At 37.7% G+C, this 17,660-nt stretch overlaps 1 protein-coding gene across 11 annotated transcripts in view; it reads right to left on the reverse strand.

Annotated features, from left to right (window-relative positions):
- Nucleotides 1-1,167: 1,167 nt before the first annotated feature.
- Nucleotides 1,168-17,660, reverse strand: part of LOC311096164 (complement factor H-like) — a 59,431-nt gene continuing 42,938 nt past the window's right edge. For 6 of the 11 annotated variants that reach the window (XM_084135158.1, XM_084135161.1, XM_084135163.1 and 3 more), the window contains 6 exons: nt 3,172-3,363; nt 2,918-3,091; nt 2,651-2,827; nt 2,009-2,203; nt 1,637-1,822; nt 1,168-1,456 (listed from right to left, as the gene is read on the reverse strand). In XM_084135158.1, coding sequence (XP_083991284.1) covers nt 1,260-1,456; nt 1,637-1,822; nt 2,009-2,203; nt 2,651-2,827; nt 2,918-3,091; nt 3,172-3,363 — 1,121 coding nt within the window. In that variant the 3' untranslated portion in view covers nt 1,168-1,259. Of the gene's footprint in view, nt 1,457-1,636; nt 1,823-2,008; nt 2,204-2,650; nt 2,828-2,917; nt 3,092-3,171; nt 3,364-4,690; nt 4,891-5,278; nt 5,456-17,354; nt 17,644-17,660 lie in introns of those variants that run through there. The other 5 variants (XM_084135157.1, XM_084135159.1, XM_084135162.1 and 2 more) reach the window with 5 other exon arrangements.

Below are 17,660 nucleotides of genomic sequence, written 5' to 3' on the forward strand. Positions count from 1 at the left end.
AGCTCAAAATAATGGGTAACTGCTATATCTACTTTGTTATATCCCTTGATCAACTGAATTCCTGTGTGAAGTTTAGGTTTATGATTGTATTTTTTATCTTAAAATATACACCATGTTTTTTTCTGGTGTATTGACTGCAACAGACAAAAAGATTGTCAGTAATTTCATCAAAATACATCACTATTGCCCCAACCAAACCCTGAAGCAGTAGTCATTAATTCTCTGTGTTTTTCCACACTGTCACATACACTTTGTAATATCAAATGTATTAACTTAGTATTTAGAAATGAGATTCATTTAGATGTACATTTTACATGATCCATATTATATAATTTGTATTCAAGTGTGGGGTTGAAAACTTCTGGAAAGGAAAATAAGGGACACTCAAAATATTTGTTCTGTACCACACAGTGCATGTCATTTCAGTATCTGCAGTTATGTGTGTATAAAATGTGTCTAAAAGGTTATCAGAAATAAACACATTTGGATCATTCTGTGTCAAAACCACACAAATTTCAGAAACTTTCCTGGCTCAAATATTTGATTTTGTTAAAAAAAGAAATCTGAAGAAAACCAATCATAAATAAAGAAGAAAGGCAAAATATTAAATGTGATGGATGTATATTTACTGAGTAAATTACTGTTTTGTAGAGGGGGGTCAGAATGACAATTTTCACCTGAGATTTGGAGTCAGATTACAGGGGTCAAAAATGACTTCAGAACAGCATCATTATTTTATGTTTTATATTACGTATTTTGTAGGTCCATTACTGAAATGTGTTGACTTTAGTAATCTTTGTTGCATTATATGCCAACGGTGAAAGTTCAGAAATGGGAAAAGCACTTCTTGTGATTTTTTGCCCAAAGTTTACATGCCTGTAACTCATATTAGATATATCTTAATATCCTTTTAGATTCTAATTCTTAACTTTTCTTTCGGTTTCTTAATTTTTAATTCAGAAGGAAACCCAGAGCAAAAAGAGTTTAATAACACATGTATTTCTTTCCCCCCATTGCGTGATGGTAAAAATAATTATTATTTGCAACTTTCTCTTTGGTCTTACAGGCTTTTTGCAATCAATTTTTGAAAAGTTTTTTTTTTTTTTTTATTGTAAGTTTTTTTTTATTTTAGTTTTAATTGCAAGAATTCTTAAACAGATAAACAGATTTGGGAAAAGGGTTTATTTTGATTTGCTTCATTTGTTTTGGCTTATTAGTACAGCTGATACATCAGTGACATTTTATTCTCCTTGTGCTTGTCACACACACTGAGGCAAATTCACCACTCCATCATTACATGTTGGTCTTAGGTCATTGACATTGCCATTGACATTTTTTCCTGTCTGGCATTCAAAGCTGATTTTATCATCATGTGTTGAGAATCTATTTTCCTTTCTACCCCATCTCGGCTGTATACCTCTTTTATCCATTTCCTCCACCGTCACTGAACAGGGCTCTGAAACAAACCAAACTTCTCACTGTCAGTGTTACTTTATATATTCATTGAATCATCAGAACCAGAACTACAACTTCAACTACAAGATTACATCAAACTTGCAAATAAATAAACAGTACAGTAAGAAAAGCTTAATATGTTTTTGATATATATATAATGATGTAGCATGTTCATACTTACTTAAACACCTAATATTCCCTCTCCATTGGCCTTGTTCACAGGTCAGGTATTTGGAGTAGGGGTGATTCTGATCCAGTGTGTATTTATCAAAGCAGCTGTATTCAACTTTCTCCCCTGAACTGTATTCATTTTTGGTCATTTGTGTTGTATCTGCAAAGTCCACATCTGGTGGTAGCCCACACTTTTCTGAAGGCAAAGCAAAGTTATTATTTTATTTTTAGACAAGAAAATGTGGCATTAAAAAAAATCTCAATATCAGCCACATGGCTTTTTTATGGCCTTAAACCATAGAACATGTTATTAACGTAATGCACATTATTAATATAAGAATTTGTATTCTCGTAATCCAGAAGTGTTTCTCTATAATCTTACCCTGACAAACAGGCTCATTATCCCACTTCCCATCATCTTGGCATTTAAATGATTTGGTGATTTCTTTTGTAAAAAAAATCCAGTATTTTTCAGCGCAGGTGATCTCCACTCTTTCTCCAGCTCTGAAAATAGTTTGACCCTCTGGTGTGATCTTTTCTACTCCATATGTGGTTGACTTAAGCTCACAAGTTACTTCTGTACAAGACATAATTATGTAGAAATAAGCGTAAAAAGAGATCAAATATGTGTGAAACTGGATTTGCATGATTTGTCTTTTGCAGGAAACAAATGATTCTGAGAAATAATAAATAAATAAAAATCCTAAAATGAAAAAATAAAATAAAAATAGCTTCCCACTAATAGAGTACTATTTGTTTTCCTTAAATAAGTATTAGAGGCACATCTTCTATTTTGAGAACATTTATATATATTTGCTAAACTATTATCTGAAAATTAAGCAAGCAGTAAGTAGTTATTCGTAAGTAGTAAGTGGTTATTAGCTGATTTTGTAGTTACCAAATGATAATGCTAGCCATGTCACACAGCCAGACACATTTAGGGAATGGGATGTGCCATTCTCCATTTGACAAGCACTATCAGAAGAAAAAGTTCTCATATCTGTATCATACGTAACTAACATACCAGTGCATTGCAGTATGCCTGTCCATTCAGTCTGGGGATTACAGGTGATTTGTACAGGCTGCTCTGGTTCAAACCCAGGATTACACTTATATTGTATTCTTGAACTGATTTTGTATTTTGGTCTCTGTTCTCCCACAATCTTTGCATTTGCAATGTTTGGTGCTGCACACATTTTAACTGTAAAAAAATATAAAAAAAAATAAAAAAAAATCCATCATTCAATTCATATTACATGCACAAATTGTAAGATTTAATGTCAGAACATACCAACACACAGTGGTTTTGGTGTCCATCCGTCTCGTGTGCATGTGGCTTCTGCTGCCATTTGATCATAACCAGACATGCAAGAGTAATATTGTTTTGCTCCAAATTTCATATCCTTACTGAAGTAATAGTATGGCCTAGACACATGCTGGTCATGTGGAACTTCACATTTAATATCTGAAACAAGATTTACATTATTTTTAGTAGCATGCAGTAAATTCAGATCGTAATCCAGAAGTGTTTCTCTATAATCTTACCATAACAAACAGGCTCATTATCCCACTTCCCATCATCTTGGCATTTAAATGATTTGGTGATTTCTTTTGTAAAAAAAATCCAGTATTTTTCAGTGCAGGTGATCTCCACTCTTTCTCCAGCTCTGAAAATAGTTTTACCCTCTGGTGTGATCTTTTCTACTCCATATGTTGACTTAAGCTCACACGTTACTTCTGTACAAGACATAATTATGTAGAAATAAGGGTAAAAAGAGATCAAATATGTGTGAAACTGGATTTGCATGCTTTGTCTTTTGCAGGAAACAAATGATTCTGAGAAAGAAAATAAAAAAATCCTAAAATGAAAAAAAAAGCTTCCCACTAATAGAGTACAATTTGTTTTCCGTACATAAGTATTAGAGGCGCATTTTCTATTTTGAGAACATTTATATATATTTGCTAAACTATTATCTGAAAATTAAGCAAGTAAGTAGTTATTCGTAAGTAGTAAGTGGTTATTAGCTTGATTTTGTAGTTACCAAATAATAATTCTAGCCGTGTCACACACTTTGCATGCAAATGCTGTTGCCTCATGATTTTCCCCAATAAAAAAATAACAAGCAAAAAATTTTCCTTTCAATTAAAACATAGAAATCCATTTTCTCACTTACTTAAACACCTACACTGTAAACCCTAACGCTCAAAATAATTAATTGGTTTGAGTAGGACAAACTTAAATTAAACTAATTTGTTCAGTCAAATTAACTTTTATGAGTATTTAGCACTTTCTTTTTCTTTCAAGTTCACAGAACTGATATATTTTAAGTAAACTGAACTGTTTCATTGTTTTGAGTTTTATGAAATGATTTATTTTAATTTAAACAAACTTAAGTTTAACTGAAACGGCTGGGATGTCTATTTCCCAGCATGCTTTGCCGATGTCACTTGAATGGGAGAGTAAATGCTAAAATTAAGTGTAATATAATGTTTGTTTTTTTTAATATTAATGTTAAGTGGGAGATTTAGTAGTGATTAATGTTTTGTTATGCTAATTTAGTAGAATTTCTGTTATTGTTGGTTTTAGGATAGTTACCATCATGGTGACAAGTGGTGCATGCGGCTTGATTTGAGAGCAAATAAAATCTTTAAATTGTTGTACTCATACAGCAAGTGCTGTATAACATACTATTGTTAGCATGATAACATGTTAGCAAACTAGCTTGTTAAAACTATAAGTTAATACTAATGAAAGTGTTCTCACTGAGATTACATGAAGGTTTTAAGTTAAATGTATGAACTAGTGTACTCTGATTTGAATTGTTCTTAACTTGAAATGTTTAAGTTCTCTTGAATTATTGCAATGAGAAAGATGAATAAATATTCTGAGTAGCAGAAACTGAAAATGTTTGAGTTTGCTTAATCAGTAAATTTAAGTTAATTATAATTTAAAATTATATTTAAATTAAACTCCAAAAATATAAGTGATGATGTACTCAAATGTTTGAGTTTATGAACTTAAAAAAATTGTGGCAACTGATTGCCTCACTTTTTTTAAGTTCTGCTTACTTATTCGGGTTTACAGTGTAATATTCCCTCTCCATTGGCCTTGTTCACAGGTCAGGTATTTGGAGTAGGGGTGATTCTGATCCAGTGTGTATTTATAAAAGCAGCTGTATCCAACTTTCTCCCCTGAATTGTATTCATTTTTTGTCATTTTTGTTGTATCTGCAAAGTCCACTTTTGGTGGTAGCCCACACTTTTCTAAAGGCAAAGCAAAGTTATTATTTTATTTTTAGACTATTTTCAACAGCAAGAAAATGTGGCATTAAAAAATCTCAATATCAGCCACATGGCTTTTTTATGGCCTTAAACCATAGAACATGTTATTAATGTAATGCACATTATTAATATAAGAATTTGTATTCTAAAATGTTTTTAAAAATGACTTTCTGTATTGAAGAAATCTTGGTTGGATTCTTCTTTATAATATATTATAACTACATATAAATTAGAATTGTTTGCTGTTGCTAGGTTATTCTGGGTTGTTGCTAGCCAGACACATTTAGGGAATGGGATGTGCCATTCTCCATTTGACAAGCTCTATCAGAAGAAAAAGTTCTCATATCTGTATCATACGTAACTAACATACCAGTGCATTGCAGTATGCCTGTCCATTCAGTCTGGGGATTACAGGTGATTTGTACAGGCTGCTCTGGTTCAAACCCAGGATTACACTTATATTGTATTCTTGAACTGATTTTGTATTTTGGTCTCTGTTCTCCCACAATCTTTGCATTTGCGATGTTTGGTGCTGCACATATTTTTTCTGAAAAAAAAAAAAAAATCCATCATACTAATTTGAATTCATATTACATCAACAAATTGAAAGATTTAATGTCAGAACATACCAACACACAGTGGTTTTGGTGTCCATCCGTCTCGTGTGCATGTGGCTTCTGCTGCCATTTGATCATAACCAAACATGCAAGAGTAATCTTGTTTTGCTCCAAATTTCATATCTCCACTGAAGTAATAGTACGGCCTAGACACATGCTGGTCATGTGGAACTTCACATCTAATATCTGAAACAAGATTTACACTATTTTTAGTAGCATGCAGTAAATTCAGATCGTAATCCAGAAGTGTTTCTCTATAATTTTACCCTGACAAACAGGCTCATTATCCCACTTCCCATCATCTTGGCATTTAAATGATTTGGTGATTTCTTTTGTAAATGAAATTTTCTGAAAAACATTTAATTAAATAACAATAACAAAAAAATCACTTGCCTTGACATTGGGCACAATTCAAGGAAAACAACGAAAAGACGAAGCCAAAGAGTTTTACAGGAACTCTCATTTTGGGCTCAATTCACAAGTCCCTTTTTTGGTCTGTCTCTGATACTCTTGCCTGCTAGGGGATCAGCAAGATAAAAAGTCAAAAATATTTTTTTCTTATACCAGACCACTCTGTGCACAAGCAAAAAAAAAAGTTTCTTATCTGATGCAGAAATTTGTTTTTGTCATTTAGACACACCAAGACAAGTTACCTTAGAGAAGTCAAACTTATTGAGTCATATTTATGCAACATATAAACAGGAAGCAAAGGGCAGGTTACAAAATAACTGCCATGTTCACCTCTGAACTCTGTAGCTTAATCCTGTTAATGTTTTTCACTGGCTCATGCTTGAATCAAATCATAAATGACATTATGTTGTGAATAAATCTGTCCCATAGAGCATTACAAATTAGTGAGATTGAAGAAGATTCACAATACTTTCAAACTTTCAAACACTGCAATAGTACAATCATTGCAAAATGTATCTTTAACTGCAATTGCAAAATGTGTCCAGAATTGAGCAATCAATTGAACAGCTGCAGAAGAAGAGTTTGACGCTTAAAGTATTCGTCTGACTCTGCTTAAATTGTTGTCCTCATTTTCTCACACTAGAAAAAAAAAATAGTTGGAAATGTAAAAGCTGGACATAATTTATTTTCCCTCTGGGCATAGGCCTACATAGAACAACGACATTACTGAAGGATATATCTCACATTATACCAAACAAAATGCACGATGCACTATTAACTCTATTACACTATTAATTAAAACGCACAGTGAACTGCATTAAATATAAAAACACATGCCTTACCTTTTTGTTGCAGTGCAATTTTTATTGCATAAGTGTAACGTTTTGCTGACAGCACTACAGTCCTATTTTATTTTATTTATTTATTTTTCTGCTTCCATTCGCCTGATTGCTATTATTTAATTTCTTCATTAAAAATACATCCAGGGGAGATTGAATAGGCCTGTTTCTTTTCATTTTTACTCAGTATCCGACAGCTAATCAAAAAGACGCGCGATTAAGTGATGCAATAAACTGCGGCTGCGCACATTCAATCCACACAATTATTTTTATAATAATACTTTTGCAATAATGTATACATGTATGTGTTCATTTAAAATCTGCCATTGTGTTTTCGGCGTTGTTAAAATAATAATAAAAACACGTTTTTTTTTTTTTTTTTTTCTGAAGTGGGATCCAATTGGATCCAATCAGAGAAGTCGGCGTTAAGATCATAAGAGCAGTGCTCATTGTGAATGGCCACTTATAGCGTGTTTTGCCTTTGGATTTATTATCAAATTAATATTATAATAATTGTTTTAAAGCAATTTTATTGCACTGAAGTATGAAGTATAGCAAGAGTAGGAAAAGTCACAAAGTCTCATGCCGTTTGGATGAAAGGAATTTCATAAATAAATAAATAAATAAGCCCAGATTTTACAGTGGGAAACCATGTTGAATTGCTACAGCATCATATTATGTAAACTGCATTTATGACAAAGAACTACACAGATGCATATATCATAACGATCTATCAAAAAATGCACACATGTTGTCCTCTGCTTTTGTTCTGACGCTGCGGAGATAATACTGGGAGGAGCCGGGTTCATATGACATATGAGGCGATCACAAATTAGTGTACAGTTAATAGCAAATTTTTAGGGGGGCTGGGTGGAAATTTAGGAGGGTTAAAGCCCTCCTAAAATCTTTAACAAGCATCATCATTAGCTGATGTTTTATCTGAACTCTGACTGCTAGGGTATGGCAACTGCCGCAAACGCCGCCCCTGATCTTAACCTCCCCTCAAAATAATGGGTAACTGCTATATCTACTTTTTAAAGACCACCCATTGGCCCTAAAGCGGGGCGAAGCTATATAATGCATGTATGTCTTTTCAGCACTCCAGTGAAGTTCACTTAATTTATTAGAATTTAATTACTTTAGCTCTACGCTTAATCTGACTCCAATTTCAAATGATAATCAAATTTAGATTGTGTTTCTTGTTAGAAAATAATCATAAATATTGATTATGAATTAATTTCGATCTTTGATTATTCTGGGTATCCCAAATTTTCAATTATTCATTCATTAAGGACCCGGTATCGCTTTGAGACGTCACGTCGCGAATGTGCGCTCACGATCACAACCATAGCCAGTTCTGAAATAGTCAGAGGATGCAGTGCAAACTATTTTACCCTTAAGCGGCCGCCCATGCTTCCCAAAAGATGTAATTTTTGAAATAGTCGCAAGATGCAACATGCTAAGTCAGTGATAGTCAGAAATCAGAAGGTCTCCTTAATGAGGTGCCCCATGCTCCATTCATTAGTGCCTTCGGTTTGATCTACCCTGGAGTAGCGTTGCGGAAACACCAGACTACATTAATCTACTAGTAATAATGATTTCTGAAAAATGCACAATAAATCAAGATGTAACATTTATTTGTCAGGTAAAATGTATCATGCCAATTACACAAGTGATTAAAAGCCAATTCAGAAATAATAAATACATGACATCAATTACTCAAAGATGACTCTAAAAGTAAGCAATGCATTCCTGACAGAGACATACAGTGGTGTGTGAGTGTTTTCCAACGGAAAATACTGAGACTGCACTGTATGGGGGTTTTCCTGGTTACAGGTTCCCACAGACTGCTCTGTCACCTATACCCTTAAATACCCAGACCAGAACAAAAGGGTTATACCAATATTTAGAGTTGTACCCCAGCACCTGGTTTTGGGGGAGAGGAGAGAATTATCAGATATCTTGAAGAGACATCACCCAAAGAGGAGAACAGGATTCTCCTAAGTTCTCAATCTTTCTTATAGTACCAATGACTGCAATGAAATTAAGACCATTTTACCAATCGCACTGAGACATTTAAAATGATACCAAACATGAAAAGGAAAAACAATAGATTCACAAGATGCATCATATGTGATATATAGACATTCTTGGTGAACTTTTGGTGACTTGACTCAGGGGGAGAGGAAGGGAGGAGGGAGAGGGGGGATGCAGAGATAAGGAAGGAGAAAAGTTTGGACAAGGCAATGTCCTATGCTCTTTCTTCGCGATCTTCTGCCCAGGTTGCATTTTATTGCTTTATTGGAAGGGTGAGTTTTATCTCAGCTTTTGTCGTAGCAGGAAAATCAGTTCCTACAACTTTAAGAATCCCTTGATCAACTGAATCCCTGTGTGAAGTTTAGATTTATGATTGTATTTATTATCTTAAAATATACACCATTCTTTTCTGGTGTATTGACTGCAACAGACAAAACGATTGTCAGCAATTTAATAAAAAATACATCTATTGCCCCAACCAAACCCTGAACCCTTGGTTAATATGCAAAAAAAAAAAAAAAATGAATAGAAGAATAGAATAGAAGTAAGCAGTAGAATAGAAGTAAGCAGTAATCACGAATTATCTGTGTTTTTCGACACGGTCACATGCAAATAGTATTATGATTAACCTTGTGTCAAAATTATTTATGACCCTATGATTGATGGTTAACTCTTGACCTCTTGACCTTTGATTTTCTCACAGATACAACTTAAGGAATTATTGAACATTTCACATGTGTGAGATGACTTGTGACACTTCAAATTTTGAATTATTTTACATACCCCTGATAAATATAAATATACTTTAAGTTCAAGTCAAGTTTTTCCACAGACCATCGATGTAGAATATATGTTTTTATTAATACTTTAAATAATTCATTGAATTTAATTTAAAACATCTTTTATTTTTAAAAGATCTAATTTAAACTTTTAACTATAAATAACTTTTAAGATTATACTTTGAAATAAATTTAGCACTAGCAAAACATTCACGATGTCTCAAAAAGTCAAGAGGTCACCATTCACCATAGGGTCGTAAATCATTTTGACACAAGGTGAATCATAATACTACTCATGCACTTTGTAATATCAAATGCATTAACCTAGTATTTAGTAGTGATGTATGTCTCGAGACCGGTCTTGGTCTCGAGACCGGTCTCGAGACCACTTTTACGTGGTCTCGGTCTTGTCACGGCCTTGACGGTCTTTGGTCTTGGTCTTGTCTTGGTCTCGGACCTCTCGGTCTTGTCTAGGTCTCGCTGTCTCAGACCGACATAGTGATCGGGGGATTTAGCAATACAATACTACAATATCCACGACGACACAACGTTCGATAATGCAACATTATTATCCGCAACAGAACGGACTGAAGCGCGCGTCCGAGTGAAGACAGTGCGGCGTGTGCGCGAGCCACACGAGAAAACACTTTATCCGCGCCACTGATCGCAGCGGCAACGAGCACTTTGATCACTTGGTTTAAAAAACACATATCAGTGACATGATGGGTTTTAACTTCATTCAGGAGATTTTGGGCAACTGCACAACTGACAGATGACTTTGAGCGCACCGCCAACTACACACTGTGTGTGTGTGTGTGTAACCATAGCGACAAAACGACCAACTTTCGGATCCTGCACTTAAACCTATAATTTTGTTTTTAAAAATTTAATTATGTATTTAAAAGTTGCAGAATGGATTCATTTGGAGACTCCGAAATCGGCAGAGATAGACAGGCATTTGCTTAGATGAATTTGTGTCTTTGCTATCTCTCTCTCTCTCTCTCTGTGTGTGTGTGTGTGTGTGTGTGTGTGTGTGTGTGTTGTTTGATTACAGTATTGTATTTAAGATGGTGTTAGACTAAATAAATGGTCTTTTAAATATCATCTGCATATCTCTGTTGTGTTGACTAAACATTAGGCCTAATCCAAGTTTATAATTTTGTATCTTTAATTTGATGTTACGATTTCATCTACACATTAAGTATAATTTCAATTGGTTACATATTTCTCATTCTTTAGACAGTTGTTGGAGGAGCAAGATGGTGTTGGAGGTGTTTGATGTTTTGTCAGATGAACCAGTCAGTACCAGTCATGTCAGTCCTCAACAGTACACAAAAGTTAAGGGAGTCTCAATCCTCTAATAGTGCAGTAACAGCCGTCATGCAATTGCTACACATAGTTGATCTCACCCAGTCTACAAAAACACTTACAGTGAGCTCACAGTCACACACATGACATGGTCTGTCTCTGTATTGTTCTGCCTGTGTAGTTGAAGTAATACCGTCTAATATGTATTGAATGTAAACTGCGGCTGAACCCTATGCTGCTGTTCTTGAATTCATACAAGTTATTGCTTAGCTTCAACACTAGTCTGTTTTTTTTCCCTCCGGTCTCGACTTGGTCTCAGTCTTGGTCTCGACTTGGTCTTGGTCTTGACTTGGTCTGTCTTGGTCTTGGTCTTGGTCTTGTCTTGGTCTCGATACCCTCTGGTCTTGGTAGTGTCTTGGTCTCGGTTTAGGCGGTCTTGACTACAAGTCTAGTATTTAGCACTAGCAAAACATTCACGATGTCTCATCCTGAACACACCCCTCCCCTCTGACTCACAGACTGTCAAACGCTGGTGTGAGAGGCACATCAGGAAACACTCAGGATCTTTTGTATTACAACTTTAAACTTATTGCATTTTGCAACCCCATTCATACGTGGTATGTTGTTGTGTTAGGAGCTACTTCTTCAACTCTCTAAAAATGTAAGGTGATTTTATTTTTTTGTTTGTTTATCTAAAACTAAAATAATTTGTGCACTGCGTTTCAGTAAATTTAGAAAAGATGTTTATTTTTAAATCGAATAATATAATCATTTCATTTATATTCTTTTAAAAAACAGAATGTTTTTCAACTTTAGGTAGTGGGAGCTGATGCCTTCATGTGGCACAGACACAGACCCAACCTGATGTCAGAGCTCAAAAATAACCCTCATGACTTCCATTGTAATGTAGCAAGGTGAAGTGTTCCCGTGTTGATCATTGGCCAGTGTCATGTGAAAACACTGAACCTATCAGCAGTCTGGTGTCATGGTATAAAATGGGGAGGTTTTTGTCACTTGGGATGCGTCGACACCTGTACCGCCCCTTTACGGAGGCCGCCATTTATGAATGGGAGAGTAGCTGAAATGCCATCTCGGCTCTGTGCGGCCGTGCACAGGCTGCCCCGGGCTTTGAGTTCATTGACGAGCAACCGGCGGCATGTTGAGGCCAGCAAACACGTATAGTGCTGCGCTGAGAACACTCCCGATTGAGTGACAAGAGCAAGAGTTTCACCTCTATATTGCGGGACGAGATGCGCGTCTGTTGACGTAACGCACTGCTGCCTTGCCTGGGCTTATTCCGGTCGACTTTTGTTATAGTAAACTTGGTGTGTGTTTACAACTTTGGGCGCAGAGAATTGCTCGCCGAGGAGTGAGAGCAACGTGAGAAGCGTGGCTGTTTTCTGGCCGGCTCGCTCGTCACGTGTGCGGGCGATTGTGACCCTGTCTGTTGGTTTTATGTTCTTTGGTTTAATGTTTTTGGTTTGTGTTGTGTATTGTAGTGTTATTTCTCTTTTTGTTTTATTTCGTGCTTGGTTTTGTGTGCACGAGATTTGATGTAATTTATTTTGTAGGTTTAAAAATTAATTTGAGTCACAAGACGAGATTGATTTGAATATTGTCTTTGTGTATTCTTTTTTTTTATGTGTGTGAACTGATACATGCAAGATGGCGCCGCGGATGGCTGCCTCGGTGTTGAGCTCTCCAGTTGTTACACTGTTTTTGTTAGTTTGTCCTGTTTTATGTTTGTCATTCGCTATCAGTTATACCAGGGACGAACTGCTGAACATTCGGCAGTGCACACCAACTGATCACCAACCAGTTTTTGATTCTTCTGGCGTTTTGCGGAACATTGTCGTCGGTTGCGCCGCTGCACTGTGGAAACAGTATAAGACGCGCAGGCGTGGGAAGCGAGCCGGCACACTCGTTAAGCTCAGGCAGCGCGGATTCAGAACGGCGCTGCCTAGCATCCATCTGGCGAATGTCCGCTCTCTCCCTAACAAAATGGACGAACTACTTCTGCTTTCACGCAAAAACAAGGACTTTACCAACTCTGCTGCTCTGTGTTTCACGGAAACCTGGCTGAACGAAGCCATTCCGGACAGCGCGTTACACCTACCGGACTTTCAGCTGTTCAGAGCGGATCGCGATATGGAGTCAACGGGGAAAACGCGCGGTGGTGGGACATGCTTTTACATCAACAGAAGGTGGTGTACTGATGTAACTGTGTTAAGGAAGATGTGCTGTCCTGATGTGGAAGTGCTTTTCATTAACTGTAAGCCGTTCTACTCGCCGCGGGAGTTTTCCTCGCTCGTTCTCATCAGTGTTTACATTCCACCGCAAGCACACGTGAGTACGGCGCTGCAACAGCTGGCTGATCTGATCACAGAAACAGAACAACAACACCCGGACTCTGTTCTTATCATTCTCGGAGACTTTAATCAGGCAAAACTCACACGTGAACTGCCTAAATTCAAACAGCACATTACATGCCCCACCAGAGACAATAATATTTTGGACCATTGCTACACCACAACAAAGGATGCATATCGCTCCGTCGCCAGAGCAGCTCTAGGACTTTCCGATCACTGCCTGGTTCATCTTCTACCAACTTACAGGCAAAAACTTAAAACTGCTAAGCCAGTAATAAGGACTGTAAAGAGATGGACCAACGACACAGAGCAGGTCTTACAAGCCTGTTTTGAATGCACTGACTGGAGTGTTTTTGAAGCTGCTGCCAGCGATCTGGACGAGCTCACAGAGACTGTAACATCATACATCAGTTTCTGTGAGGATTTATGCATCCCTACCAGGACTTACTTATCATTCAACAATGATAAACCATGGTTCACACCAAAACTCAGACAGCTTCGTCAGGTCAAAGAAGATGCCTACAGGAGTGGGGATAGGATCTTGTATAATCAGGCCAGGAACACATTGACAAAGGAGATTGAAGTGGCTAAGAAGAGCTATGCCAAAAAGCTGGAAAACCAGTTTTCCTCCAACGACCCTGCATCAGTGTGGAAAGGCCTGAAAGACATTACCAACTACAAGACACCATCCCCCAGCATCGACAGCAATAAGCATCTTGCGAACGAGCTGAATGTCTTTTACTGTAGATTTGAGACCCCCGATCAGTCACCCCATACCCGCCCTGACCATCTCTCTACACAGCCATCAACACCTCCAGCCATCCCCCTCCCCTCCCCCCCTGCACTTCAGATCAGTGAGGATAATGTGCGTCAGATCTTCAGGAAACAGAAGAGAAGGAAAGCACCAGGCCCAGACGGTGTTTCACCAGCCTGTCTGAAAACCTGCGCTGACCAGCTGGCCTCTATCTTCTCACTGATCTTCAACAGATCACTGGAGCAGTGCAAAGTCCCTTTCTGCTTTAAACGCTCCACCATCATCCCAATCCCGAAGAAACCAAAGATCACAGGACTCAATGACTACAGACCTGTTGCCTTAACATCTGTGGCCATGAAGTCATTCGAAAGACTGGTGTTAGCATATCTGAAGGACATCACTGGACCCTTGCTGGACCCCCTGCAGTTTGCCTACAGAGCAAACCGGTCTGTGGATGATGCGGTCAATATGGGACTGCATTACACCCTACAACATCTGGACAAACCAGGGACCTATGCAAGGATTCTGTTCGTGGACTTTAGTTCTGCCTTCAACACCATCGTCCCATCACTGCTCCAGACCAAACTGACCCAGCTCTCTGTCCCTAGCTCCATCTGTCAATGGATCACCAGCTTTCTGACAGACAGACAACAGCTAGTCAGAATGGGCAAAATCACGTCCGACAGCCGCACCATCAGCACCGGTGCTCCACAGGGATGTGTTCTCTCACCACTGCTCTTCTCCCTGTACACAAATGACTGCACCTCTAAAGACACCTCTGTCAAGCTCCTGAAGTTTGCGGATGACACTACTGTTATCGGACTCATCCGGAACGGTGACGAGTCTGCGTACAGACAGGAGGTGGAGCAGCTGGCTCTTTGGTGCAGTTATAACAACCTGGAGCTGAACACGCTCAAAACAGTGGAGATGATCGTGGACTTCAGGAGAAACCCCCCTGCACTCCCTTCACTCACCATCATGGACAGCACTGTGACTGCAGTAGAGTCATTCAGGTTCCTGGGCACCACCATCTCTCAGGATCTGAAGTGGGACACTCACATAGACTCTATTGTGAAGAAAGCCCAACAGAGACTGTACTTCCTGCGTCAGCTGAGGAAATTCAACCTGCCACAGGAGCTGCTCGTACAGTTCTACTCAGCTGTCATCCAGTCCATCCTTTGCACTTCCATCACCGTCTGGTTCGGCTCTGCTACCAAAACCGACCTCCGTAGACTACAGCGGATAGTTCGGACTGCTGAGCGAATCACTGGCACTACCCTTCCCACACTCAAAGTACTGCACTCATCCAGAGTGAGTAAAAGGGCTCGCAAAATCACTCTGGACCCGTCACACCCAGCACACTTTCTGTTTGAACTGTTACCGTCTGGTCGACGCTACAGAGCACCGAGCACAAAAACAACCAGACACAGGAAAAGTTTCTTTCCCCAGGCCATCTACCTCATGAACACTTAAATGTTCCGCTACTGTGGAACTAACATGTGCAATACTTCCCTCAGACATTTCATTATAGCACCTTATAACTTTATATATATTTATAATTTATAATCCTTTTATTTTTATTTTATTTTTATTTTTTTCTATTTTTTTATTTATACCTATGTTACTTGTCTTGTCACTTTATATTGTATGTGTACTGGAAGCTACTGTCACCAAGACAAATTCCTCGTATGCGCAAGCATACTTGGCAATAAAGCTCTTTCTGATTTCTGATTTCTGATTTCTGATTTCTGATTGTTTCTTTATTCTGGGACGGAGTGAGGGAGAAGGTGTACAGAGGAGGGGTTTAGCCGCTGTTTAACGGGGTTCACGTTGAGTGCCGTGCTTATTTGAGTGACCTCACCAGAGTGGATGTGTGTGGGTATTAAGTGTGGTGTGTGAATTGAGGGCCACAGCAGGCCATCTCCCTCCCTTTAAACTTTCTTGTGTCTGTTTTGTATTTATTATTTTTGTATCTTGTGGTATAGAGGTTTGTTTTCTTTTCGTTGTTTTTTTTGACGTGAATATTGTGCCCTTGAGATGTTAATGTATTGATGGTTTTAAATTTTGTATTTGAATAAAACTGCCTCATCTTTTGTACTCCCTGGACTATGTCTCTCTGCTCACCCATTTTGCGATAACGAACCTGTGCGCCCCCTGTCCTGGGGCTGGTAGTTCCCGGTATATACCGGGTGGCGTAGTCGAACGTTAGTTTAATTGTTGGTGTTTTCTTACCATTCCCTCCGGTACCTGACGCACTCGCCACAGTAACATGTCAAAGTTCATTATACTCACAAGGTCATAGACATTCCAATTAGTCAATGGTCATGGGTCATTTTCAGCCCTGGAGGATACACAAGGTCAAAGGTGACACTAGCATGGAGGGGTCAAGGTCACCGCTAGGGCACAACTTGGGTGGGGCGTGGCAAAAAAGGTCAAGAGGTCACCATTCACCATAAGGTCGTAAATCATTTTGACACAAGGTGAATCATAATACTACTCATGCACTTTGTAATATCAAATGCATTAACCTAGTATTTAGAAATGAGATTCATTTAGATTATTTACATTTTACATGATCCGTATTATATGATTTTTATTCAAGTGTGGGGTTGAATTCTTCTGGAAAGGAAAATAAGACAATCATGGTTCTTTATAGGAAAATAAGGGACACTCAAAATATTTGTTCTGTATCACACAGTGCATGTCATTTCAGTATCTGCAGTTATGTGTGTATAAAATATGTCTAAAAGGTTCTCAGAAATAAACACATTTGGATCATTCTATGTCAAAACCACACAAATTTCAGAAACTTTCCTGGCTCAAATATTTGATTTTGTTTAAAAAAAAAAATCTGAAGAAAACCAATCATAAATAAAGAAGAAAGGCAAAATATTAAATGTGATGGATGTATATTTACTGAGTAAATTACTGTTTTGTAGAGGGGTGTCAGAATGACAATTTTCACCTGAGATTTGGAGTCAGATTACAGGGGTTAAAAATGACTTTAGAACAGCATCATTATTTTGTGTTTTATATTACATATTTTGTAGGTCCATTACTGAAATGTGTTGACTTTAGTAATCTTTGTTGCATTATATGCCAACTGTGAAAGTTCAGAAATGGGAAAAGCACTTCTTGTGATTTTTTGCCCAAAGTTTACATGCCTGTAACTCAAATTAAATATATCTTAATATCCTTTTAGATTCTAATTCTTAACTTTTCTTTTGGTTTCTTAATTTTTTATTCAGCAGGAAACCCAGAGCAAAAAGAATTTAATAACACATGTATTTCTTTCCCCCCATATTTGCGTGATGGTAAAACAGATAAACAGATTTGGGAAAAGGGTTTATTTTTATTTGCTCCATTTGTTTTGGCTTATTAGTACAGCTGATACATCAGTGACATTTTATTCTCTTTGTGCTTGTCACACACACTGAGGCAAATTCATCACTCCATCATTACATGTTTGTCTTAGGTCATTGACATTGCCATTGACATTTTTTCCCTTCTGGCATTCAAAGCTGATTTTATCATCATGTGTTGATAATTTATTTTCCTGTCCACCCCATCTCAGCTGTATACCTCTTTTATCCATTTCCTTCACCGTCACTGAACAGGGCTCTGAAACAAACCAAACT

Source organism: Abramis brama (assembly GCF_963993115.1).
Source record: "Abramis brama genome assembly, chromosome: 14".
NCBI lineage: Eukaryota > Metazoa > Chordata > Actinopteri > Cypriniformes > Leuciscidae > Abramis > Abramis brama.